The sequence below is a fragment of the Tachyglossus aculeatus genome, chromosome 22 (genome assembly GCF_015852505.1).
Source record: "Tachyglossus aculeatus isolate mTacAcu1 chromosome 22, mTacAcu1.pri, whole genome shotgun sequence".
Taxonomy (NCBI): domain Eukaryota; kingdom Metazoa; phylum Chordata; class Mammalia; order Monotremata; family Tachyglossidae; genus Tachyglossus; species Tachyglossus aculeatus.
The window spans coordinates 52,183,665-52,211,285 of record NC_052087.1 but is presented as its reverse complement, the minus strand read 5'-3'; the positions used below and the strand labels follow the sequence as shown (position 1 = coordinate 52,211,285).

The window sequence follows — 27,621 nt, the reverse complement described above, 5'->3', positions numbered from 1 at the left end:
TTCCGACTTCTCAAAGACGAGCGGCCAAGGGGGCCGGGGTTGGGAGGCGGCTTCCTCCGCGGGAACGGGGGCAGGAAGCCGCGGCTTCTGCCCTCTGGCCGGTGGAGGGGTTGGGGGTGGGAGGTGGGGGGGGTGGCAGCCCCCCGGGGCTCAGGGAGGGTGGCAAGCACTCCTCCAGCACCCTCCAGGCTGGTAAAAACAAACCCTTTGCCACCTGTTCGGGCTCGGAGCCGACCCGCCCCCCCCCACCCCACCCTCCCGGAGTAGCCGCACTCTAAAAATAACGGACCCGCCCCCACGGGGGTCCGCTCCGGCTCCCGGAGTCGCTGCCTTTCGGGCGGCCCCGCTCCAGACACCGGAGGTGGCGGCGCGGAGGAGGTGGCTGAGCCTCTCCGGACGAGCATCGGGAAGCGGGGCTTGCACCCCCTCCCCCGGAAGAGGATCCGGTCCGGAGTCGGGCGGCGTGGGGGCCTCCGGCCCGGGACCCTCCCCTCCCCTTCCCTCCCTCTAGGTGAGGATGTCGTGGGCCTGGTGCTCCACCAGCATCTCCATGCTCTTCACGTCCGTGCACCACGATTCCAGCCGCTCTTTCATCCCCTTGATCTGGAACACACGCGCCCGTGCGGGGCTGGGGAAACCGAGGCCGGGGCGGAGGGGGGGTGGGGGGCACGCGCCGCCTCCCCCCGACCCTCCTGGGAAGAGGGCAGGCTCCGCAGGGCCTCGCCCCATGAAGGAACGTGCCATTAATAGACTCCTGGGGTGGGAGGGGAGTCGGGGGCTACGACTTGGCCTGCCCGGGATGGAACCCAACACCCGAATTCTTCCCATGGGACATCCCGCCTCCAAACCGGGTTGGACGGAGAAGGCCTACGTCTCTGGCATCCTCCTCCTCCTCTTGGTGTCCGGCTGGGCAAGCCTCACTGCCCACCCTTACCCGGGGCCAGCGTCTGCCTCACTCTTGCTCTCCGGGCTTGCCCACATCCCCGCCCCAGCTGTGGCAGCTCCCTGAACACAGCTCCCCTGCCTCTAATAATAATAATGATGGCATTTATTAAGCGCTTACTATGTGCAGAGCACTGTTCTACGCGCTGGGGAGGTTACAAGGAGATCAGGTTGTCCCACGGGGGGGGGCTCACGGTCTTAATCCCCATTTTACAGATGAGGGAACTGGGGCACAGAGAAGTGACTTTGCCAATTGTCTGCTGTGTGACTTTGGGCGAGCCGGGATTCAAACCCATGACCCGGCTCCAAAGCCCGGGCTCTTTATAATAATGATGGCATTTCTTAAGCGCTTACTACGTGCAAAGCACTGTTCTAAGCGCTGGGGGAGGTTACAAGGTGATCAGGTTGTCCCTCGGGGGGCTCACAGTCTTAATCCCCATTTTACAGATGAGGTAACTGAGGCCCAGAGAAATTAAGTGACTTGTCCAGTCACACAGCTGACAATTGGCAGAGCCGGGATTCAAACCCATGACCCGACTCCAAAGCCCGGGCTCTTTCCACTGAGCCACGCTGCTTCTCTAGACTGTAAGCTCACCGTGGGCAGGGAATGTGTTTAGAGTTGTATTCTCCCAAGCGCCTAGTCCAGTGCTCTGCGCACAGTCAGCGCTCAATAAATACAACAATGAATGAGTGGATGTTGATCCACCCTCTTTGCTTCAACCGGGCCTCCTCAAAGGAAGGGGAAGAAGAGGAAGCACTCCTGAGGGAGTGACTTTGGGCAAATCACTTCACTTCTCTGTGCCTCAGTTACCTCATCTGGAAAACGGGGATCATCATCATCATCATCAATCGTATTTATTGAGCGCTTACTGTGTGCAGAGCACTGTACTAAGCGCTTGGGAAGTCCAAGTTGGCAACATCTAGAGACAGCCCCTACCCAACAGTGGGCTCACAGTCTAAAAGGGGGAGACAGAGAACAAAACCAAACATACTAACAAAATAAAATAGATAGAATAGATATGTACAAGTAAAATAAATAGAGTAATAAATATGTACAAACATATATACAGGTGCTGTGGGGAAGGGAAGGAGGTAAGATGGGGGGGATGGAGAGGGGGACGAGGGGGAGAGGAAGGAAGGGGCTCAGTCTGGGAAGGCCTCCTGGAGGAGGTGAGCTCTCAGCAGGGCCTTGACTGTGAGCCCCCCGTGGGACAAAGTGGGGCTCTTTCCACTGAGCCACGCTGCTTCTCTAGACTGTAAGCTCACCATGGGCAGGGAATGTGTCTGTTTAGAGTTGTATTCTCCCAAGCGCCTAGTCCAGTGCTCTGCACATAGTAAGCGCTCAATAAATACGACTGATTGATTGACAACCTGATCACCTTGTAACCTCCCCAGTGCTTAGGACAGTGCTTGGCACATAGTAAGCGCTTAATAAATGCCATCATGATGATGATGATGATGATGATGATGATGATGATTCCCAAAGGCCCGCCCGCCCCCAGGCAGAGTGGTGCCCGCCGCCTCACCTGCTGTAGGTCCAGCACCCGCGGCTGCACCCAGGTCATGTGTACCCGCCTGTCCACCTCGTCGATGCTGCCCTTCAACAGCCCCACCGACAAGGCCTTCATCACTAGGAGCTCCACCTGGACACCCGCAGACCAAGGCGCCGTCCGTCCGGGCCCGTTGCCGAGGGCCACCGGATCGGACCTCGCGGGGGACGGACCCACGTGCCCATCCCCCGGGGGGGGGGCCGCATCCCCCTCCCCACCCCGGCCTCACCTCGTTCACGGTGACTTTGGCACTTTTGGCAATTTCCTCAAAGGTCAGCTGCCGGTGGTTGGCGGGTCGGGTAAAGGTCATCTGCAGCAAAGGGGAAGGAGGAAACTTTGGTCCCAGGAGTCCGGTTAATAATTAATGAGGACTGTGGTATTTGTTCAAGTTCTTACGAGGTGCCAAGCCCTATAGTAAGCGCTGGGGTAGATGTAAGTAACAATAATAATAATAATGATGGTATTGGTTAAGTGCTTACTATGTTCCAAGCACTGTTTTAACCGCCGGGGGAGATACAAGGCAATCAGGTTTCCCACATTGGGGCTCACAGTCTTAACCCCATTTTACAGATGAGGTAACTGAGGCACAGAGAAGCGCCCAAAGTCACACAGCAGACAAGTGGTGGGGTTAGGATTAGAACCCACGACTTCTGACTCCCAAGACCGTACTCTTTCTACGGAGCCACGCTGCTTCCCATAAGAGAATCAGTGGGTCTAAGTAGGAGGAAGAACAAGGTTTTGAATCCCCATTCTGCGGATGAGGGAACTGAGGCCCAGAGGCGTTAGGTGACTCACCCCTGGTCACACAGCGGATAAGTGGCGGTGCTGGATTTAGAACTCTGGTCCTCTGACTTCCAGCCTCGGGCTCTTTCCACTAGGCCACAATGGGCTGGAAGGGTCATCTGCTGACTGTAAGCTCCGTTTTGGGCAGGAAATGTGCCTACTGTCGTATTGTACTCTCCCAAGTGTTTTATGATGGCATTTATTAAGCGCTTACTATGTGCAAAGCGCTGTTCTAAGCGCTGGGGAGGTTACAAGGTGATCAGGCTGCCCCGCAGGGGGCTCACAGTCTTAATCCCCATTTTACAGATGAGGTAACTGAGGCCCAGAGAAGTGAAGGGACTTGCCCAAAGTCACCCAGCTGACAATTGGCGGAGCCGGGATTTGAACCTCTGACCTCTGACTCCAAAGCCCGGGCTCTTTCCACTGAGCCACGCTTAGTACAGTGCTCTGCACACAGTAAGGGCTCTGTAAATATAGCTGAGTGAACTGAATGAATGCCTTACTGGGCATTTTTTCCATGCCCCCACATTAAGCAGTGTGGCTCAGTGGAAAGAGCCCGGGCTTTGGAGTCAGAGTTCATGGGTTCAAATCCCGGCTCCGCCACTTGTCAGCTGGGTGACTTTAGGCAAGTCACTTCACTTCTCTGGGCCTCAGTTCCCTCATGTGTAAAATGGGGATTAAGACTGTGAGCCCCCCGTGGGACAACCTGATCACCTTGTAACCTCCCCAGGGCTTAGAACAGTGCTTTGCACACAGTAAGCACTGTACATATTTGTTACTCTATTTTACTTGTACATATCTATTCTATTTATTTTATTTTGCTAGTATGGTTTTGTTCTCTGTCTCCCCCTTTTAGACTGTGAGTCCACTACTGGGCAGGGACCGTCTCTATATGTTGCCAACTTGTACTTCCCAAGCGCTTAGTACAGTGCTCTGCACACAGTAAGCGCTCAATAAATACGATTGATGATGATGATGATGTACTGAGCGCTTGGGAAGTACAAGTTGGCAACATATAGAGACAGTCCCTACCCAACAGTGGGCTCACAGTCTAAAAGGAGGAGACAGAGAACAAAACTGAACATACCAACAAAATAAAATAAATAGAATAGATATGTACAAGTAAAATGAATAAATATAGTAATAAATATGTACAGACATGTATACATATATACAGGCTGTGGGGAAGGGAAGGAGGTAAGATGGGGGGATGGAGAGGGGGACGAGGGGGAGAGGAAGGAAGGGGCTCAGTCAAGTCACTTGACTGACAATCAATCAATCGTATTTATTGAGCGCTTACTGTGTGCAGAGCACTGTACTAAGCGCTTGGGAAGTACAAGCTGGCAACATCTAGAGACAGTCCCTACCCAACAGTGGGCTCACAGTCTAGAAGGGGGAGACAGAGAACAAAACCAAACATACTAACAAAATAAAATAGAATAGATAGGTACAAGCAAAATAAATAAATAAATAAATAAATAGAGTAATAGTAATAGTAATAAATAAATGCCATCATTATTCCTGGGATGGCTTTTAAGCCGGGACCCGGGGTCACCAGGCTAGGGGCCGAAGGCTCCTCACCCCAAGGCTCCAATCTCTCCAGTGTGGGCCACAGGACGGTGGCCAATGGCCCCGCCGGGTGACCGCACAGTCCGACCGACCCTAGAACGGCTCGGGTCAGGGATTTAGCCTGGACTCAATCAATCAATCAATCAGTCACATTTATTGAGCGCTTACTGTGTGCAGAGCACCGTGCTAAGCGCTTGGGAAGTCCAAGTTGGCAACATCTGGAGACGGTCCCTACCCAACAGCGGGCTCACAGTCTAGAAGGGGGAGACAGAGAACAAAACAAAACATATTAAAAAAATAAAATAAATAGAATAAATATATGTACAAGACTCACCTCCATGAGGCACAGCAGCTGGCTCTTCTGCAGGAGGAGAGCTTCGTTGGCAGCCAGGTCCGGCTGCAAAACAAGACGGGGAGGCCCACGTGAGGCAGGAGGCCCCCGGCACGTTCACCTCCGGTTGCCACCCACCCCCCGGGCCCCCAGACAATCAATCAATCAATCAATCGTATTTATTGAGCGCTTACTATGTGCAGAGCACTGTGCAGACACACTCCATCGGCCACACCTGGGGGTGGGGAGACTGCACGAGGGGGCAGTGGGAAGGAGGGAGGAAAAGGGGTGCAGACCCCGGCTCCGACGCCGTGCCCGAGCCGTCTCCTGACCCCGCGGTGCACTTAATCCGGCCAGGCTGCAGAACCCGAGCCCAACCTCTAGCAAGAATAATAATAAATAATAATGGCATTTATTAAGTGCTTACTATGTCCAAAGCACCGTTCTAAGCGCTGGGGAGGTTACAAGGTGATCAGGTTGCCCCACAGGGGGCTCACAGTCTTCATCCCCATTTGACAGATGAGGGAACTGAGGCCCAGAGAAGTGACTTGCCCAAAGCCACCCAGCTGACAATTGGCGGAGCCAAGATTTGAACCCACACCCTCTGACTCCAAAGCCCGGGCTCTTTCCACTGAGCCACGCTGCTGCTTCTAGACTGTGAGCCCACTGTTGGGTAGGGACTGTCTCTATTTGTTGCCAACTTGTACTTCCCAAGCACTTAGTATAGTGCTCTGCACACAGTAAGCGCTCAATAAATACGATTGATTGATTGATTGATTGTTGGGTAGGGACTGTCTCTATATGTCGCCAACTTGTACTTCCCAAGTGCTTAGTACAGTGCTCTGCACACAGTAAGTGCTCAATAAATACGATTGGTTGATTGATTGATTGTTGGGTAGAGACTCTCTATATGTTGCCAACTTGTACTTCCCAAGCACTTAGTACAGTGCTCTGCACACAGTAAGCGCTCAATAAATACAATTGATTGATTGATTAATGAGCGCCCCACCCAGTCAGTCGGTCAATCCTATTTATTGAGCGCTTACCGTGTGCGGAGCACTATTCCAAGTGCTTGGGGGAGGACAGTATAGCAGAAAAGTTCCCTGTACTGAGCGTGGAGCGGCGAGCTCGGGATGGACCGGCTCGCCAGCCTGAGCGGCCACAATGATGGCCTGTGAAATCAATCAATCAATCAATCAACCAACTGTGAAAGAGCCAAACTGGCGTGAGGGTCCGCAGGGGAAACCCACCTCATCAATCGTATTTATTGAGCGCTTACTGTGTGCAGAGCACTGTACTAAGCGCTTAAACCAGACCTGAACCAGACAACCTGAACCAGACAACGAGCCCCTGCCCTTTTGGCATCTCCTGGGCCCCAGCTCTTTGTGTTTTTGGAGGCCCCCGAGCCCCCCACAAAATATCGACAATGATAATAATGATATTTATTCAGCACTTGCCATAGGCAAAGCACTGGGGTTGATAAAATATAACCAGATCATACACAGCCCCTGGCTCTCATGGGGCTCAGTCTGTGAGGGAGAACTTAATAATAATAATAATGGCATTTGTTAAGCACTTACTATGTGCAAAGCACTGTTCTAAGCGCTGGGGGAGAATACGCGGTGATCAGATTGTCCCACGTGGGGCTCACAGTCTTCACAGTAAGCACTCAGTAAATACGATTGATTGAATGAATGAATGAATCCCCATTTTACAGATGAGGTAATGGAGGCACAGGGAAGTGAAGTGACTTTCATTCACTCAATTGTATTTATTAAGCGCTTACTGTGTGCAGAGCATTGTACTAGGCGCTTTAGTCCCCAGTAACAACAATACCAACTGTGGTATACTCAGCACTTACTATGGACCGAGTACTTTACTAAGTGCTGGGGCAGATACAGGATCAACAGGTCAGACATAGTCTAGGATAGAGATTATGTATATATATGTATATATGTTTGTACATATTTATTACTCTATTTTTTATTTATTTATTTTACTTGTACATATCTATTCTATTTCTTTTATTTTGTTAGTATGTTTGGTTTTGTTCTCTGTCTCCCCCTTTTAGACTGTGAGCCCACTGTTGGGTAGGGACTGTCTCTAGATGTTGCCAATTTGTACTTCCCAAGCGCTTAGTACAGTGCTCTGCACATAGTAAGCGCTCAATAAATACGATTGATGATGATAGAGAACAGGTAATGCATCCCCATTTAACAGATGAGGCCAAGAGAAGCAATAGTAATAATAATTATGGCATTTGTTCATTCATTCATTCATTCAATCGTATTTATTGAGCGCTTACTGTGTGCAGAGCACTGGACTAAGCACTTGGAAAGCACAAGTCGGCAACATATAGAGATGGTCCCTACCCAATAACAGGCTCACATTCATTCATTCAATCGTATTTACTGAGCGCTTCCTGTGTACAGAGCACTGGACTAAGCACTTGGGAAGTACAAGTCGGCAACATATAGAGACGGTCCCTACCCAATAACAGGCTCACATTCATTCATTCAATTGTATTTATTGAGCGCTTCCTGTGTGCAGAGCACTGGACTAAGCACTTGGAAAGTCCAAGTCGGCAACACATACAGACGGTCCCTATCCAATAACAGGCTCACAGTCTAGAAGCGCTTACCAACTGTCAGCTGTGTGACTTTGGGCAAGTCACTTAACGTCTCTGTGCCTCAGTTACCTCATCTGTAAAATGGGAATTAAGACTGTGAGCCCCCCCGCCCACCACCTGTGGGACAACCTGATCACCTCGTAACCTCCCCAGCGCTTATGTGCTTTGCTTTGCACATAGTAAGCGCTTAATACCATTATTATTATTATTATTATTATTACCACCATGTTCCAGGCACTGTACTAAGCGCTGGGGTGGATACAAACAAACAGGTTGGGCAGTCTCTGTCCCACAGGGGCTCATGGTCTCGATCCCCATTTTACCGATGTGGCAACTAAGGCCCAGAGAAGTGAAGTGACTTGTCCAAGATCACACAGCAGGCAAGAGGTGGAGCCGGGATGAGAACCCAGGTGGTCTGACTCCCAGGAAGGGGTGGGGGGTCTTTCCCCTTCTAGACTGTGAGCCCACTGTTGGGTAGGGACTGTCTCTATATGTTGCCCACTTGTACTTCCCAAGCGCTTAGTACAGTGTTCTGCACACAGTAAGCGCTCAATAAATACGATTGACTGATTGATTGATTGACCACCCAACACTGCCCTGAGGACTTAGGGGAAGCAGCATGTTTCAGTGGAAAGAGCCCGGGCTTTGGCGTCAGAGGCCGTGAGTTCAAATTCCGGCTCCGCCACTTGTCAGCTGTGTGACTTTTTCTCTGGGCCTCAGTTCCCTCATCTGTAAAATGGGGATGAATCAATCAATCAATCAATCGTATTTATTGAGCGCTTACTATGTGCAGAGCACTGTACTAAGCGCTTGGGAAGTACAAACTGGCAACACACAGAGACAGTCCCTACCCAACAGTGGGCTCACAGTCTAAAATGGGGAGACAGAGAACAGTACCAAACATACCAACAAAATAAAATAGGATAGAAATGTACAAGTAAAATAAATAAATAAATAAATAAATAGAGTAATAAATATGTACAACCATATATACATCTATACAGGTGCTGTGGGGAAGGGAAGGAGGTAAGATGGGGGGATGGAGAGGGGGGCGAGGGGGAGAGGAAGGAAGGGGATAATGATGGCATTCGCTAAGCGCTTACTATGTGCAAAGCACTGTTCTAAGCGCTGGGGGGTTACAAGGTGTTCAGGATGCCCCCACGGGGCTCACGGTCTTAATCCCCACTTTACAGAGAAGGTAACTGAGGCCCAGTGAAGTGACTTGCCCAAGGTCACACAGGTGAAACTAGGTGGAGCGGGATTCGAACCCCTGACCTCTGACTCCAAAGCCCGGGCTCTTGCCACTGAACCACACTGCTTCTCTATAATGAAGACTGTGAGCCCCTCGTGGGACAACCTGATTACCCTGTATCTACCCCAGCTCTTAGAACAGTGCTTTGCACATAGTAAGCGCTTAACAAATACCATTATTACTATTATTATTATTATTATTGTTATTATTGTTATTATTATTATTATTATTATTTAATGTCCGTACACCTCATCGCTGAGGTGTGGCTTTGCCCTGGCTCCATTCCCGCCAGTCTGCTTAGCCTTCCGCTCTTGGGCTCCCAGAGGGTACGGGGTTTGTAGCTCCCTCGTGCCTGTCCGCCCTCCTTCCCAGCAGACTGTGAGCGCCCTGGACGCCAGGGTCCGTGTCTTACTCAGAGAAGCAACGTGGCTCAGTGGAAAGAGCAACGGGCTTTGGAGCCAGAGGTCACGGGTTCAAATCCCGACTTTGCCAATTGGGTGACTTTGGGCAAGTCAATTTAACTTCTCTGGGCCTCAGTGACCTCACCTGTAAAATGGGGATGAAGACTGTGAGCCCCGCGTGGGACAACCTGTTCACCTTGTAACCTTCCCTAGCGCTTAGAACAGTGCTTTGCACATAGTAAGCACTTAATAAATGCCATCATTATTATTATTACGCAACTGTGTTCTCTACAAAATGGGCCCTGTGTGCCTCCCCCCGCCCCCAACTATTGATAAACTATTGCCAGCTTGTACTTCCGAAGTGCTTAGTACAGTGCTTTGCACGCAGTAAGAGCTCAATAAATACGATTGAATGAATGAATGAATGCTCTGCCCACAGTAAGCACTCAATAAATACGACTGAATGAATGAATGAATGAATGCTCTGCCCACAGTAAGCACTCAATAAATACGACTGAATGAATGAATGCTCTGCCCACAGTAAGCACTCAATAAATACGACTGAATGAATGAATAAATCAAACGTTTTCGGGTCCACGGGGATGAAAGCTGCTGGTTGGGGGCAGGGAATGTGTCTGTTTCTGGTCCAAGCGCTTAGTCCAGTGCTCTGCACATACGATTGAATGAATGAATCCCCATTTTACAGATGAGGTAACTGAGGCACAGAGAAGTGAAGTGACTTTCACAATAAGTACAATTGACTGATTGGTAAAAGCTGTTGGCCCGCCCGGGGCCCCAGTGGTTGGACGAGACGGCCACTGACCTGCTGGCCCCAGGAGGCCTTCAGGGCCTGAAACTTCTCCACGTTGCCGCTGTTGAAGGCAAACAGGGTGTCGATCAGCCATTGCCGGTCAGTGCCGCGCAGGGACTCCAGCACCGGGTGCATGAGCTGGGGAGGAGAGTGGCGTCAGCCTCGGGGCCCGCCCGGACCCCTACTCCCTGGGACGCCGGGCCCCGCGGTCAACTCTGGCTCGCTCACTCACTCACCAGTTCGCCGAAGTTGTAAACCCCTTCGGCCAGCAGTCCGGCGAGGCCCAGGGTGAACGCCCTCTCCTGCTGCTCGGACACTGGAGGGCAATGGGAGACGACCGGATCACCCGGGAGGCGCGGCCCACTCCCCCCACTTTCCAGGATGCCCCTCCAGGGAGAGGGGCCGGGCCCTCCCGCTCGACCCCTTTTCTTGGTTTTGTTCTCCGTCTCCCCCCTTTTAGACTGTGAGCCCACTGTTGGGTAGGGACTGTCTCTATATGTTGCCAACTTGGACTTCCCAAGCGCTCAGTACAGTGCTCTGCACACAGTAAGCGCTCAATAAATACGATTGATGATGATGATGATGACCCCTCAAGTTCTCATCGGGAACCGTGTGCGGGCGTGCACACGTTGGGCACGTGAGGAAGAGCCCCGGCCCGACGGGCTCCGTTCCAGGCCTCGCCCCCCACCCCGGGGCCCGAGACCGGGGTGGGTCGCATCTCCTCAGGGCTCCCACGCCGGGCACCTGGCAGCTCCTTGACGTCGACGCAGCCCAGGAAGCGCAGGGCGTCCTTGTAGTAGGAGGCGTGGTTTCCGACGGTCTGGTAGTATTTGCTGGAGAGGTCGTAGAAGCGGCTGTGGACGGAGGTGACTCCGGGGAGGCCGTTCAGCATCTCCTCCACGTCTTCGATCGTCTCCTGCACACGCGGGTCCCAACACGGGCCTCAGCTGGGCCGGGCCAAGCCCCCCGGGGCCCCCAGCCACGCCACCTCGTTCTTGCCGGGGTCAAGGCCATGCGATGAGCTCCGCATCCAGGACCTTCCAGCTCCCTGCCCACGAGGAGCTTACCCTCTAATGGCGGGGGGTGGGGAAGGGCAGACAGAAACCTGCCTACAGAGGGTAAGGCTCAAATAACTGTTCTTGGAAGCAATGGGGCTGTGCGGTAGAGCCTAGGGGATACAGCCTGGGCCCAGGAGTCGGAAGAACCTGGGTTCTAATCCCGGCTCTACCACATTTCTGCTGTGTGGCCTTGAGCAAGTCACTTCACTTCTCTGGGCCTCAGTGTCCTAATCTACAAAATGGAAATAACAACAATGATGGTGCTTGTTCAGCACTTACTATGTGCCGAGCACTGTTCTAAGCGCTGGCGTAGATACACGGTTATCAGATTGGCCCCAGTGGGGTTCACAGTCTTAATCCCCATTTTCCAGATGAGGGAACTGAGGCCCAGAGAAGTGACTTGGCCCAAGTCACACAGCTGACAAGTGGAGGAGCTGGAATTAGAACCCACGACCCCTGACTCCCAAGCTCGGGCTCTTTCCACTGAGCCACGCTGCTTCTCTCAAGCAGCGGATAAGAGTGTGAGCCCCACGTGGGACAGGGACTTGTGTCCGACCTGATTAACTTGTATCAACCCCAGTGCTTAGAAAAGTGCCTGGCACATAGTAAGCACTTAAATACTATTATTATTATATTATTATCAGTCATCTGGGAATCGCCTGCTCCCATGACCGGTCCCTGGCTCCCCCAGCTCAAGCGGAGAAACTGGAATTCCCAGCCCAGCTCACACAACCCCGCGATGGTGTGTGAATCTCGAGGTGGGCGAAGCGTACCCGGGCTCTCACCCAGAGGTGCCAGCCGAGGTGGCTGGGCTAAGCACCCTATTCTAGCACAAACTCCCAGGCCAGGCTCTGGGGAGTCACCACACTAGCCTCAGGTCCTGGGCCCTGCCAGCCAGCTTCCCTGGCCCACTAGCTAGCCAACCGGCCAGCCAGCCCCGCTGACCTCAAGGCGGGGAAAGAGAAAAACTGGCTGGGAAAAGGACCGACAGTTTCTCAGCCCCAGAGGACCCCGCTGACAGGTCCAAATGGGGCTGGGGGCATTGTTTCAGAGGGAATTTCTAATGGAAAATCCTTTACAGCCACGCCTAGCTCACCCCAATCTAACCCTGGCTGGGGCCGGGCAACAGCTGGGTACCAGCGGGCCTGCTGAAGGGTGTCCCGGGGGGAGAAAGCATGAGATGCCGCGGGGCCGGGCCGATGTCGGCCGGCTCACCTTGGTGACCGGCAGGTCCCCTATGTTTAACTTCAAGGCCCCGATGGCCGTCTTACACAGGATCACGGCCTCATCGCTGCTCTTCACCTGGAAACAAACGGGGCACCGTGTCGGGGCCGAGGAGGGCCGGTCGCGGACGCGGGACGGACGCCGGCACCCAGCCAACGCGAGCTTGGCCAAGTGGTCGCCCCGACCCGGAAGGAGGATTGGCAGAAGGGGGGGGAAGAGAAACAAATCGGGATCACGATGATCTTCGGGGCAGCCCGGATGGACAGGCCGCCTGGGGCTGACCAGAAGCCAAGCACACTCCATGCACCACCCCAAACCACTGGGGTCTTTCGGGTGTACCTTTTCTCGAGTCTTTTCCAGAAAGGTAAGGGCCACGCTGGGATCTAGACAGAGAAAAACAAGGGAACCCACTGGGAAACAGAACTGCCAGGCAGCGCCGCGACCCGGATCAGTTCAACCATTCCATCATATTTATTTAGCGCTTGGGAGAGTACAATACAACAATAAACAGACACATTTCCTGCCCACGATGAGCTTAAAGTCTATAATTCTGCGAGTGAACTCAAGAAGCAGAGATAACCCTCGAACTCTGGCCCGCTCCCGGATAGACTGGCCCTCGGGACCCACTCTTTCTCCTCCAGTCAATCAATCAACCGTATTAATTGAGTGCTTCCTGCGTGCAGGGAGCCAAAAAAATCCCAAAAACCGAGTTTGGTTTCCAGCCGTAGCCCCCCAGCCTCACCTGTCATCTGCCGGACCACATGAAGAATGATTTCTACCAGGGACAGGGGGTTCACTCTGTAATGACAACACGGCCAGTTCTTACACCTGTCCGGCAACGCACGCGGCCCCGGGAACCGGGGCAGAGAACGCAAGGGGGGTCGTACCTGTGCTCGAACTCGCTGATGAAGTTTTCGTAGAGCTGCGAGAGCAGAACCAGAGGGTCAGTTGTGGTGGGGCCACTTTAGTCTGCTCAGTCCATCAGGTTCCCCGCTCCTCCCTCTCTATCAATCACGTATATTTAATCGTATTTCCCCCTTCTTCCCCCCAACCCTCTCCACCAGTTAAATCCCCCTGCTCGCCCTGGTGGGAAGGCCCCGGGACTGGACATCAGGAGACCTAGGCACCACTAGGGCCCACTTCCTGACTGCTGCGCGGCCTTAGGCAGGGCACTGAAGTTCTCTCCGCCTCAGTTTCTTCATCTGTAAAATGGGGATAAAACACCTGCGCTCCCTCCCCTAAACCGGGAGCCCCGTGTGGGACAGAGGCTGGGCCCGATCTGCATGGTTTAGTGGAAGGGGCACGGGCGGAGGAGCCAGAGAACGTGGGTTCTAATCCCGGCTCTGCCAGTTGTCTGCTGTGCGACCTTGGGCAAGCCACTTAACTTCTCTGTGCCTCAGTTACTTTTTCATTCATTCATTCATTCAATCGTATTTATTGAGCGCTTGCTGTGTGCAGAGCACTGGACTAAGCGCTTGGGAAGTACAAGTTGGCAACATACAGAGACGGTCCCTACCCAACAGTGGGCTCACAGTCTGGAAGGGGGAGACAGAGAACAAAACAAAACATATTAACAAAATAAAATAAATGGAACATGTATAAATAAAATAAATAAATAAATACCTCATCTGTAAAATGGAGATTAAGACTGTGAGCCCCACGTGGGACAACCTGATTACCTTGGAACTAGCCCAGCGCTTAGAACAGTGGTTGGCACATCATCATCATCAATCGTATTTATTGAGCGCTTACTGTGTGCAGAGCACTGTACTAAGCACTTGGGAAGTCCAAGTTGGCAACATATAGAGATGGTCCCTACCCAACAGTGGGCTCACAGTCTAGAAGGGGGAGACACAGAACAAAACAAAACATACTAACAAAATAAAATAGAATAAATATGTACAAATAAAATAAATAAATAAATACCTCATCTGTAAAATGGGGATTAAGACTGTGAGCCCCGCGTGGGACAACCTGATTACCTTGGAACTAGCCCAGCGCTTAGAACAGTGGTTGGCACATCATCATCATCAATCGTATTTATTGAGCGCTTACTGTGTGCAGAGCACTGTACTAAGCACTTGGGAAGTCCAAGTTGGCAACATATAGAGATGGTCCCTACCCAACAGTGGGCTCACAGTCTAGAAGGGGGAGACAGAGAACAAAACAAAACATATTAACAAAATAAAATAGAATAAATATGTACAAATAAAATAAATAAATAAATACCTCATCTGTAAAATGGGGATTAAGACTGTGAGCCCCGCATGGGACAACCTGATTACCTTGGAACTACCCCAGCGCTTAGAACAGTGGTTGGCACATCATCATCATCATCATCAATCGTATTTATTGAGCGCTTACTGTGTGCAGAGCACTGTACTAAGCGCTTGGGAAGTACAAGCTGGCAACATATAGAGACAGTCCCTACCCAACAGTGGGCTCACAGTCTACAAGGGGGAGACAGAGAACAAAACCAAACATACTAACAAAATAAAATAAATAGAATAGATATGTGCATAGTAAGCGCTTGATAAATACCATTATTATTATTATTATTACTATCTTATATCATTCCCAGAGTTTAGCGGAGTGCTTGGCACCACCAGACCAGAAATCTCCACTTGTCTGGAGGTCAGTGACGGTGTCCGTCAAGCGTTTATTCCGTGCTAAGTGTCGGGGTCGGAATTTATGCCCACCGTCTTGGAACCTGGACAGCTGGTGGCTGAAAATTGTTTGGCCTGTGGAAGGCGGCACGCGGGCCCGAGGCTTTGACGCCGGCTTCGTTGGGAACCTGAACCCCGGAGGTGCCCTCTCTCACCCGGGGCGGCCACAGCAGAAAATCCACATGCCCGGAAGCCACTGCCCGCTCATCCCCTGCTGGGGAGGAGGTTGGCGGGGGGCCACTGGCGCCAGGCTAGGTGTGGCGGGCCCTGCGACCTCTTCCCCACGGAGGCCTCTCCAACCCGTCTCCCCCAAGGCACTGGGGCTGCCGGGATTTCACTCGGGGCCAGTTCCGCCTCCCCGTCCCCAGACAATCGCGTCTGGCGGAACAACAACTCCACCTCAGTGAACCAACATGGTCATCACGACTTGCTCGGCAGCCACGAGGTGAAACTGTACCCCTGGAGCCTAAAGGTAGACTGCCCCCCAAAAGGCTCATGTCGGAGGGGGTGGAGGGTCGTGAGGCCCCTAAATAATAATAATAATGATGGAGCCTAAAGGTAGACTGCCCCCCAAAAGGCTCATGTCGGAGGGGGTGGAGGGTCGTGAGGCCCCTAAATAATAATAATAATGATGGAGCCTAAAGGTTGACTGCCCCCCAAAAGGCTCATGTCGGAGCGGGTGGAGGGTCGTGAGACCCCTAAATAATAATAATAATGACGGCATTTATTAAGCGCTTACTATGCGCAAAGCACTGTTCTAAGCGCTGGGGCGGTTACAGGGAGACCAGGTTGTCCCACGGTGGGTTCACAGTCTTAATCCTCATTTTACAGATGAGGGAACTGAGGTACAGAGAAGTTCAGTGATTTGCCCAAAGTCACACAGCCCTCAGCTGGAGGAATCACAGACCCCGGCAGGGAAGGCCTTCCCCTCCGCCCCTCCAAGGAGGGGGGCAGTTTCTGGGGGTCTCCGAGGAAGGAGAGCCCAGAAGCCTCCCCCTTCTAGACTGTGAGCCCGCTGTTGGGTAGGGACCGTCGCCATACGTTGCCAACTTGGACTTCCCAAGCGCTTAGTCCAGTGCTCGGCACACAGTAAGCGCTCAATAAATACGACTGAATGAATGAATGAAAGCCGTCCTAGCCGTGGGACCCAGCGCTCGGCGGCAGAGTCCAAAGGCCGAGGTCCCTGGGCATTTGGGGGGAGAAGGGGAACCCCCTCACCTTGACGAGGCCATCTCCTTTGGCAAAGCAGGGGTCCTGCACAAAATCGAGGACCTGAAGAGTGAGTTGATGCCACAGCCTGAAAAACAGAAACCCCCAGTGACAACACGGAATCAACTGGTCGGTCAATCCAACGATCGTACGGGATGCGGCTCCCAGTGCAGGCAGAGCAGCGGCCCGAGAGCACAATCGATCGTGTCCACTAAGCGCCTACTGGGTGCCAAGCACTGTACTGAGCGCCACGCTATATGCTCGTTGTGGGCAGGGAATTTGCCTGTTCCAAGTGCTTTGTACAGGGCCCTGCACACTCAATAAATACCACTAAATACCAATACCAATAAATAAGTGCTCAATAAATACCACTGACTGACTAGGGAGGTTATAATTTTGGAGAAAGGCAAGCGCAGCCCTCCAGGAGCTTACAGTGTGATGGACCAGGATCCTGGAAACCCTTAAATAATAAAAGTAACAGTAATAATAATAATAACGGTGGCATTTGTTAAGTGCCTACTGTGGGCCAGGCACTGTGCTAAATGCTGGGGTGGATACAGACACAGTCCCTGTCCCACATGGGTGTTCACAGTTGTAATCCCCATTTTACAGATGAGGCACCTGAGGACCAGAGAAGTGAAGTGACTTACCCAAGGTCACCAAGCAAATGGCAGAGCCGGAATTCGAACCCAGGTCCTGCTGAGTCTCAGGCCCATGGTCTATCCCCTAGGCTACCTACCGAAGCCAAGGAGCTTCATTTCTTAGTCACAAAAACAAATCTGTGTGTTTGAGATTCCTTTGATCTGGGACGTGGTGGATGCCGGGGACGGTGGGACCTTCCACAACAGAGAAGCAGCATGGCGTAGTGGATAGAGCCCTGGCCTAGGAGTTGGAAGGACCCGGGTTCTAATCCTGACTCCGCCATTTGTCGGCTGGGTGACCTTGGGCAAGTCACTTAGCTTCTCTGTGCCTCAGTCACCTCACCTGTAAAATGGAGATTAAGACTGTGAGTCCCACGTGGGACAGGGGCCTTGTCCAACTCGGTGTGCTTGTATCTACCCCAGGGCTTAGCATACAGTGTGCGCTTAACAGATACCACAATTATTAATTTCTACCTCTGCCTCTGGCCAGGGGCTAGTTCTGCACCTGTCTGCAGAGGTGGGGGAGGAAACTGGGCCTCTGCCTGAAACCCCTGGACCCCCGGGGGAACCACCGAGACCACAGCTGCCACTCTCCCCCCATTCCAGCCTTACATTAATTCATTCATTCATTCAATCGTATTTATTGAGCGCTTATTCATTCATTCATTCATTCAATCGTATTTATTGAGCGCTTACTGTGTGCAGAGCACTGGACTAAGCACTTGGAAAGTACAAGTTGGCAACATATAGAGACGGCCCCTACCCAACAACGGGCTCACAGTCTAGAAGCGGGAGACGGACAACAAAACAAAACATGTGGACAGGTGTCAAGTCGTCAGAACAAATAGAATTAAATATGTTCAATACTCATATAGATGCCCCCGATGATTCTTCCACAGTCCACCTCCTCTGACTCCTTTACTCCACCCCACCTCACACGCTCAATAACCTGAGCACACACTTGATCTTATAATCTCTGATAACTGATCAATCTCTACCCTCACCAATTCTTAAATTCCTCTCTCTGACCACAAACTCCTCTCCCGCTCTCTTTCCCCTACAACGAGCCCCCCACAGAGCCCTCCATTCTTTTGACCCCCTCCGGTATTCTAGAGACATCCTACCCCATTCGGTCTCCACGCCCGTATTTCTGTCTCCTGACAACTGATTCCGTTGTATTGTACTTTCCCAAGCACTCAGTACAGTGCTCTGCCCATAATAAGCCCTGAAAAAATACCATTGATTGATTTATTGATTACTCACAAGGAGCTTACACTCGCATAAGAGAAACTTGTGTGCAAAGTACTGTACTAAGCGCTTGGGAAGTCCAAGTTGGCAACATATGGAGACGATCCCTACCCAACAGTGGGCTCACAGTCTAGTTTACGTTTACATTGTTCTTAAACTTGTGGCCAGAGGCAAGGGAATATAACTGGAGAATCCCATTTGCCTAGCATGGCCCCCAATGATGGCCGGGTGGGAGGACCCATTTGTCAGAGGATACTGAGGGTCGCTCTCACCCAGTCATCAGAAGATTCCAGGGAAATGGCATTGCTTCCACACCAACAGGGTTTCCCTATGTGGGTGTCCAGCTATACCAAAATAATATAAACCAATTTAGGGAGCTTTCAGCCCAAAGAGTTTAGGAACTTCTTGAATGCCCTGTTAGGCTTCATGGTCCAGGCACCGGAAATCCACATTCATGCCTTACCAAAACCCACCCCAGGAGAACTCCCTGGATGCAGTGGAAAACCACAGGGTCTGGGAATCAGAAGACCTGGGTTCTCTACCCGGGTCTGCCGCTTGCCTGCTGGGATATCTTGGGCGAGGCACTTATCCCTCTGTTTTGCAAACTAAATCCTTCCTTCCTTCCTCTCCCCCTCGTCCCCCTCTCCACCCCCACATCTTACCTCCTTCCCTTCCCCACAGCACCTGTATATATGTATATATGTTTGTACAGATTTGTTACTCTATTTATTTTACTTGTACGTATCTATTCTATTTATTTTATTTTGTTAGTAGGTTTGGTTTTGTTCTCTGTCTCCCCCTTTTAGACTGTGAGCCCACTGTTGGGTAGGGACTGTCTCTATATGTCGCCAACTTGTACTTCCCAAGCGCTTAGTACAGTGCTCTGCACACAGTAAGCGCTCAATAAATACGATTGATGATGATGATGATGAAATCCCCATTCTCCCTCCCAAAAGACTGTGAGCCCCTTGTGGGTCCCTACTCCAGGGCTTAATATAGTGCCTGGCAAGTAACAAGTGTTTAACAAATACTGCCATAATAATTATTATTATTATTGCACTTGTTCAGCACTTACTATATGCCAGGCGCTGTACTAAGCACTGGGGTGGAAACAAGCAGAGCGGGCCGGACACATCCTCTGTCCCACGTGGGGCTCACCGTCTCAATCCCCATTATATAGTCTTCTAGACTGTGAGCCCACTGTTGGGTAGGGACCGTCTCTATATGTTGCCAACTTGTACTTTCCAAGCGCTTAGTACAGTGCTCTGCACACAGTAAGCGCTCAATACGATTGAATGAATGAATTATATAGATGAGGGAACTGAGCCCCAGAGAAGTGAACTGACTTGCCCACGGTCCCAAAGCAGACGAGTGGCCGAGCCGGGATTAGAACCCATGACCTTCTGACTCTCAGGCCCGGGCTCTAGCCACTATGCCCTGCTGCTTCTCCCCCTTTTAGACTGTGAGCCCACTGATGGGTAGGGACTGTCTCTATATGTTGCCAATTTGTACTTCCCAAGCGCTTAGTACAGTGCTCTGCACATAGTAAGCGCTCAAATACGATTGATGATGATGATATTATGAGATAGTTCCTTCCAGAAGAACCGGCAAGGACAAGCGGGACGGGGTAGAAGAACTACTGCAACAAGTGCTCTGTAAATATCCCAAGAGCTGGAGCAGGGGCGACAGAGGGTGGTGGTTGTTTGTGTTGCCTCTTTTGGGCAGGGCCCCGGTATCTGTCCGCCTCTCCCTCTTCTCTCTCCCACCACGCCCTCATGTCTCTCCCTCTCTCCCTCATCCTCTGAGTCACCCCACCCTCACAGTGGCCTGGCCTCTCACCCCCGCTCCCCGCCAACCAAAGTGGGCCAGCCTCAGCTCCCCCTGCCCCCCATAGTGACCTGGCCTTACCACCCCCTCCACCACAGTGGCCTGGCCTCACATCTTCTCACTCATGAAAAGCAGCGCTCGAGCTGCTGACCACTGCTGGCAAAAGTCTAAACATCAAGCTAACCTTTCCCACCTTAACTCTGCCCTCTCCTCTGCCAGGCAAAACTATTTCTCCTCCCTTATTGACATCCAGGTCCATCATCCCCGTCAGCTCTTCCATCCATTTAACTCCCTTCTCAGGCCCCCTGTTCCTCCCCCTCCTCCATCCCTCACCCCCAACGATCTGGCCTCCTACTTCATTAGTAAAATTAACTCCATCAGGTCTGAGCTCCCCAAAGTCACTCCTCCCCCTTCTCCAACCCCCCTGTTCTCAACCCTCTCCGCTACTCTCCCATCCTTCCCAGCAGAATCTTCAGACGAGATCTCCTCCTCCCTCCTCTCAAGTGCTACTCCAGCTACCTGTGCTTCAGACCCCATTTCCGCTCATCTTATCAAATCTCTCGCCCCTTCCCTCCTCCCCTCCTTAATTTCCATCTTCAACCACTCACTCTCCACCGGTTCCTTCCCCTCTGCCTTCAAACATGCCCACGTCTCCCCCATCCTAAAAAAACTCTCTCTTGACCCCACCTCCCCTTCTAGTTATCGCCCTATCTCCCTCTTACCATTCTTTTCCAAACTCCTAAAATGAGTCGTCTACACCCACTGACTCGAATTCCTCAACACCAACTCTCTCCTTGACCCCCTCCAATCTGGCTTCCGTCCCCTACACTCCACCGAAACTGCCCTCTCAAAGGTAACCGATGACCTCCTCCTTGCCAAATCCAACGGCTCCTACTCTATCCTAATCCTTCTCAACCTCTCAGCTGCCTTTGACACTGTGGACCATCCCCTTCTCCTCAACACGCGATCCGACCTTGGCTTCACAGACTCCGTCCTCTCCTGGTTCTCCTCTTATCTCTCCGGCCATTCATTCTCAGTCTCCTTTGCGGGCTCCTCCTCCCCCTCCCATCCCCTTACTGTAGGGGTTCCTCAAGGGTCAGTTCTTGGTCCCCTTCTGTTCTCTACCTACACTAACTCCCTTGGTGAACTCATTCGCTCCCACAGCTTCAACTATCATCTCTACGCTGATGACACCCAGATCTACATTTCTGCCCCTGCTTTCTCTCCCTCCCTTCAGGCTCGGGTCTCCTCCTGCCTTCGGGACATCTCCATCTGGATGTCTGCCCGCCATCTAAAACTCAGTATGTCCAAGACTGAACTCCTTATCTTCCCTCCCAAACCCTGCCCTCTCCCTGACTTTCCCGTCACTGTAGACGGCACTACCACCTTTCCCGTCTCACAAGCCCGCAACCTTGGTGTCATCCTTGACTCTGCTCTCTCGTTCACCCCTCACATCCAATCCGTCACCAAAACCTGCCGGTCTCACCTCTGCAGCATCACCAAGATCCACCCTTTCCTGTCCATCCAAACCGCTACCTTGCTGGTTCAATCTCTCATCCTATCCCGACTGGATTACTGCATCGGCCTCCTCTCTGATCTCCCATTCTCCCGCCTCTCCCCACTTCAGTCTATACTTCATTCTGCTGCCCAGATGATCTATGTGCAGAAACGCTTTGTGCATGTTACTCCCCTTCTCAAAAATCTCCAGTGGCTGCCTGTCAATTTATGCATCAAGCAAACACTCCTCACCCTGGGCTTCAAGGCTGTCCATCCATCCCCTGGCCCCCTCCTCCCTCACCTCCCTTCTGTCCTTCTCCAGCCCAGCCCACACCCTCCACCCTCCGCTCCTCCGCCGCTAATCTCCTCACCATTAGGCCTCGTTCTCGCCTGTCCCGCCGTCGACCCCCAGCCCACGTCCTCCCCCTGGCCTGGAATACCCTCCCTCCCCACATCCGCCAAGCTAGCTCTCTTCCCCCCTTCAAAGCCCTACTGAGAGCTCACCTCCTCCAGGAGGCCTTCCCAGACTCAGCCCCCTTTTCCCTCTCCTCCTCCCCATCCCCTCCACCCTACCTCCTTCCCCTCCCCACAGCACCTGTATATATATATATATATATATATATTTGTACAGCTTTATTACTCTATTTTACTTGTACACACTTACTATGTGTTTTGTTAATGATGTGCATATAGCTTTAATTTGATTTGTTCTGATGATTTTGACACCTGTCTACATGTTTTGTTTTGTTGTCTGTCTCCCCCTTCTAAACCGTGAGCCCGCTGTTGGGTAGGGACTGTCTCTAGATGTTGCCGACTTGTACTGCCCAAGCGCTTAGTCCAGTGCTCTGCACACAGTAGGCGCTCAATAAATACGACTGAATGAATAATGGCAAGAGCCCGGGCTTGGGAGTCACAGGAGGTGGGTTCTTATTCCGGCTCCGCCATTTGTCTGCTGTGTGACCCTGGGCAAGCCACTTAACTTCTCTGTGCCTCAGTTTCCTCATCTGTAAAATGGGGATGAAGACTGTGAGCCCCACGAGGGACAATCTGATCAGCTTGTATCTACCCCAGTGCTTGGCACGTAGTAACCACTTAACAAATACCACCATTATTATTATTATCCACTTTTTAGTTGCTTGTCTTCAGTCACCGCCCCCCTCAACCTCCCCCTCTCCCCCCAACACACACACACACACACACACACACACACACACTCTCTCTCTCTCTCCCCACCCCCCCCCCCCCCCAAATACTGGCCTGAACTCAGTCATCTTCCCATAGTGGCCTGGACAGACGGATGGACAGATGAACAGAGACCGACAGAAACAAAGATAGACAGAGACAGAGACAAAGACAAAGACAGAGACAGAGAGACAGAGACAGACAGCGAGACAGAGACAGACAGAGATAGACTGACAGAAACAGAGACAGACAGATAGAGACAGAGACAGATAAGAGTCAGACAGAGACAGAGACAGACAGAGACAGATAGACAGAGACAGACAGACAGAGACAGACACAAAGACAGAGACAAACAGACAGAGACAGACGGAGAGACAGACAGACAGACTGACAGAAAGACAGAGACAGATAAGAGTCAGATAGAGACAGAGACAGAGAGACAGAGACAGACAGAGACAGACAGAGACAGAGAGACAGAGACAGACAGACAGAGACAGACAGACACACACACACAGCCCTTCCCCCAACCCCCCTACCCCAAAGTGGCCTGGCCTAGCTCATCCCTCCTCACAGTGGCCTGGCCTCACTCAATCAAATCAATCGCTAGTATTTAGGGAGCGCTTCCTGGATTCAGAGCACTGTACTGTGAGGTTGGGAGAGCACAATAATAACAATCTAACAGACACTTTCGCTGCCCAAGACAAGCTTACAGTGTAGACACCCCCCACTAACAGTCATCTGGCCTTACTCACCAACACCCCCAGTCCCCCATAGAGGCCTGGCCTCATTTACCCCCACTCCCACCCACCCACAGAGTGACCTGCCCTCACTCCCCTCGCCTCCCCATTGCCAAACTGTACTTTCCAAGCGCCCAGTCCAATGCTCTGCACACAGTAAGCGCTCAATAAGACGAGCAGCGCGGCTCAGTAGAAAGAGCGTGGGCTTGGGAATCAGAGGTCATGGGTTCAAATCCCAGCCTGGCCACTTGTCAGCTGTGTGACTTTGGGCAAGTCACTTCACTTCCCTGGGCCTCAGTTCCCTCATCTGGAAAATGGGGATTGAGACTGTGAGCCCCTCGTGGGGTCACCTGATCACCTTGTATCCCCCCACAGCGCTGAGAACAGTGCTTCGCACATAGTAAGCGCTTAACAAATACCATCATCATTATTCATAAATACGACTGAATTCAGTCATTCATTCAATCGTATTTATTGAGCGCTTACTGTGTGCAGAGCACTGTACTAAGCACTTGGGAAGTACAAGTCGGCAACAACTAGAGACGGTCCCTACCCAACAACGGGCTCTCAGTCCACATGTCTGCTGTGGGATCTTGGGCAAGTCACTTCACTTCTCTGGGCCTCAGTTACCTCATCTGTAAAATGGGGATTAAGACTGTGAGCCCCACGTGGGACAACCTGATCAGCCTGTATCTTCCCCAGCGCTTAGAACAGTGCTTTGCACATAGTAAGCGCTTAACAAATGCCAATTATTATTATTATTATTAGAAGGGGGAGACGGGCAACAAAACAAAACAAGGACAGGTGTCAAGTCATCAGAACAAAATGAATGAATAGGGGCCTGGCCTCATTCCCCCACCCCCCCACACAGTGACCTGGCCTCAGCCCCCCTGTCCCCCCTCTGCCAAATTGTACTTTCCAAGTGCTTAGTCCAGTGCTCTGCACACAGTGAGCGCTCAATAAATACGACTGAATGAATGAATAGGGGCCTGACCTTACCACCACCACAGCGGCCCGGCCTCAGTCACCTCCCACCCACACAGTGGCCTGGCATCATCCCCCCAACAAAGCGACCTGGCTTCAGTCACCGTCCCCCCGACTCCACAGTGCCTTGGCCTCAGTCACCCACTACCCCCCGTGGTCACCTGGCCTCAGTCAACCACCCCTCCAACGTAGCTCAGTGGAAAAAGCCCGGGCTTGGGAGCCAGAAGTCATGGGTTCTAATTCCGGCTCCTCCACTTGTCGGCTGTATGACTTTGGGCAAGTCATTTAACTTCTCTGTGCCTCAGTTCCCTCACCTGGAAAATGGGGATGAAGACTTTCTCACGTGGGACAACCTGACCACCTTACAACCCCCCAGCGCTTAGAACAGTACCCGACACATAGTAAGCGCTTAACAAATGCCACCATTATTATTATTATCATTCCCCCTGCCCTCCCCAAAGTGGCCTGGCCTTACCATCCCCCACCCCACCACAGTGGCCTGGCCTCAGTCACCCTCCCACCCCCACAGTGGGCTGGCATCACTCCCCTCAACAAAGTGACCTGGCTTCAGTCACCCCTGACTCCACAGTGGCCTGGCCTCAGTCACCCCACCCCACAGTGGCCTGGCACCATTCCCCCCAACAAAGCAACCTAGTTTCTGTCACCCCCGACTCCACAGTGGTCCGGCCTCAGTCACCCCACACCACAGTGGCCTGGCATCACCCCCCCCAAACAAAGCAACCTGGCTTCAGCCACACACCCCCACTCCTCCACAGTGCCCTGGCCTCATCACCCACCCCCCACCGTGGTCACCCGGCCTCAGTCACCCCCACCCCACAGTGGGCTGGCATCACTCCCCTCAACAAAGTGACCTGGCTTCAGTCACCCCTGACTCCACAGTGGCCCGGCCTCAGTCACCCCACCCCACAGTGGCCTGGCATCACCCCCTCAAAAAAGCAACCTGGCTTCGGCCACCCCCCACCCCACAGTGCCCTGGCCTCAGTCACCCCCCACCCCCGTGGCCACCAGGCCTCAGCCACCCCCTGCTGCCTGAGCCCACTGTTGGGTAGGGACCGTCTATGTTGCCACCTTGTCCTTCCCAAGCGCCTAGTCGTCATCATCACCATCATCATCAATCGTATTTATTGAGCGCTTACTATGTGCAGAGCACTGTACTAAGCTCTCGGGAAGTACAAATTGGCAACATATAGAGACGGTCCCTACCCAACAGTGGGCTCACGGTCTAAAAGGGGGAGACAGAGAACAAAACCAAACGTACTAACAAAATAAAATAAGTAGAATAGATATGTACAAGTAAAGTAAATAAATAAATAAATAGAGTAATAAATATGTACAAGCATATATACATATATATGTATATATGGTGCTGTATATATACAGGTGCTGTGGGGAAGGGAAAAAATAAATAGAGTAATAAATATGTACAAGCATATATACATATATATGGTGCTGTATATATACAGGTGCTGTGGGGAAGGGAAAAAAAAAATAAATAGAGTAATAAATATGTACAAGCATATATACATATATATGTATATATGGTGCTGTATATATACAGGTGCTGTGGGGAAGGGAAAAAATAAATAGAGTAATAAATATGTACAAGCATATATACATATATATGGTGCTGTATATATACAGGTGCTGCGGGGAAGGGAAAAAATAAATAAATAGAGTAATAAATATGTACAAGCATATATATGTATATATGGTGCTGTATATATACAGGTGCTGTGGGGAAGGGAAAAAATAAATAAATAGAGTAATAAATATGTACAAGCATATATACATATATATGTATATATGGTGCTGTATATATACAGGTGCTGTGGGGAAGGGAAAAAATAAATAGAGTAATAAATATGTACAAGCATATATACATATATATGGTGCTGTATATATACAGGTGCTGTGGGGAAGGGAAAAAATAAATAAATAGAGTAATAAATATGTACAAGCATATATACATATATATGTATATATGGTGCTGTATATATACAGGTGCTGTGGGGAAGGGAAAAAATAAATAGAGTAATAAATATGTACAAGCATATATACATATATATGGTGCTGTATATATACAGGTGCTGTGGGGAAGGGAAAAATAAATAAATAGAGTAATAAATATGTACAAGCATATATATGTATATATGGTGCTGTATATATACAGGTGCTGTGGGGAAGAGAAAAAATAAATAAATAGAGTAATAAATATGTACAAGCATATATACATATATATGTATATATGGTGCTGTATATATACAGGTGCTGTGGGGAAGGGAAAAATAAATAAATAGAGTAATAAATATGTACAAGCATATATATGTATATATGGTGCTGTATATATACAGGTGCTGTGGGGAAGGGAAAAAATAAATAAATAGAGTAATAAATATGTACAAGCATATATACATATATACGTATATATGGTGCTGTATATATACAGGTGCTGTGGGGAAGGGAAAAAATAAATAGAGTAATAAATATGTACAAGCATATATACATATATATGGTGCTGTATATATACAGGTGCTGCGGGGAAGGGAAAAAATAAATAAATAGAGTAATAAATATGTACAAGCATATATACGTATATATGGTGCTGTATATATACAGGTGCTGTGGGGAAGGGAAGGAGGTAAGATGGGGGGGATGGAGAGGGGGGCGGGGGGGAGAGGAAGGAAGGGGCTGAGTGTGGGAAGGCCTCCTGGAGGAGGTGAGCTCTCAGCAGGGCCTTGAAGGGAGTCAGTAAGCGCTCAATAAATACGATTGATCGATCGATGGGTGCCAGTGTCCCCGGCGGGCGCCGTGCCCCCTCACTTCTTGGTGTAGAGCTCCTCCAGCCGGTGCCACACGGCGGCCTGGCCGGGGCCGGAGCTCTGGCTCTGCTGCAGGAAGCCCGGCACGTCCTTCATGGCGGCGGCGGCGGCGGCGGGGGGGGGGCACCACGGGGGGGCACCACGGGGGGCACCGAGGACGGGACGAAGGGACCGCGTGGGCACCCTGGGGATGCCCTGAGGGGGAGGCCCTGACGGTGCCCTGCCGTTGCCAAGGCCTTC

General features: G+C 51.4%; 1 protein-coding gene across 1 annotated transcript; it reads right to left on the bottom strand.

The window, feature by feature from the left end:
* Positions 1-259: 259 nt before the first annotated feature.
* PSMD13 (proteasome 26S subunit, non-ATPase 13) lies at positions 260-27,621 on the bottom strand. Its single transcript, XM_038764312.1, has 13 exons — positions 27,383-27,621; positions 16,435-16,513; positions 13,438-13,472; positions 13,293-13,348; positions 12,890-12,933; positions 12,542-12,628; positions 11,013-11,184; positions 10,505-10,584; positions 10,281-10,406; positions 5,179-5,241; positions 2,722-2,802; positions 2,469-2,585; positions 260-603 (listed from the first exon to the last, which is right to left on the bottom strand). Exons 1-13 carry the CDS (start codon positions 27,475-27,477, stop codon positions 508-510), a joined length of 1,131 nt encoding a protein of 376 aa, XP_038620240.1. The 5' UTR covers positions 27,478-27,621; the 3' UTR covers positions 260-507.

Coding starts and splice junctions, on each gene's coding strand:
- PSMD13 (XM_038764312.1), bottom strand. CDS start 27,477: ATGAAGGACGTGCCGGGCTTCCTGCAGCAGAGCCAGAGCTCCGGCCCC. Junction 12,934..13,292: donor TGTGGTCCGGCAGATGACAG/GTGAGGCTGGGG, acceptor TTCTCTGTCTAG/ATCCCAGCGTGGCCCTTACC. Junction 604..2,468: donor GGGTGCTGGACCTACAGCAG/GTGAGGCGGCGG, acceptor CGTGTGTTCCAG/ATCAAGGGGATGAAAGAGCG.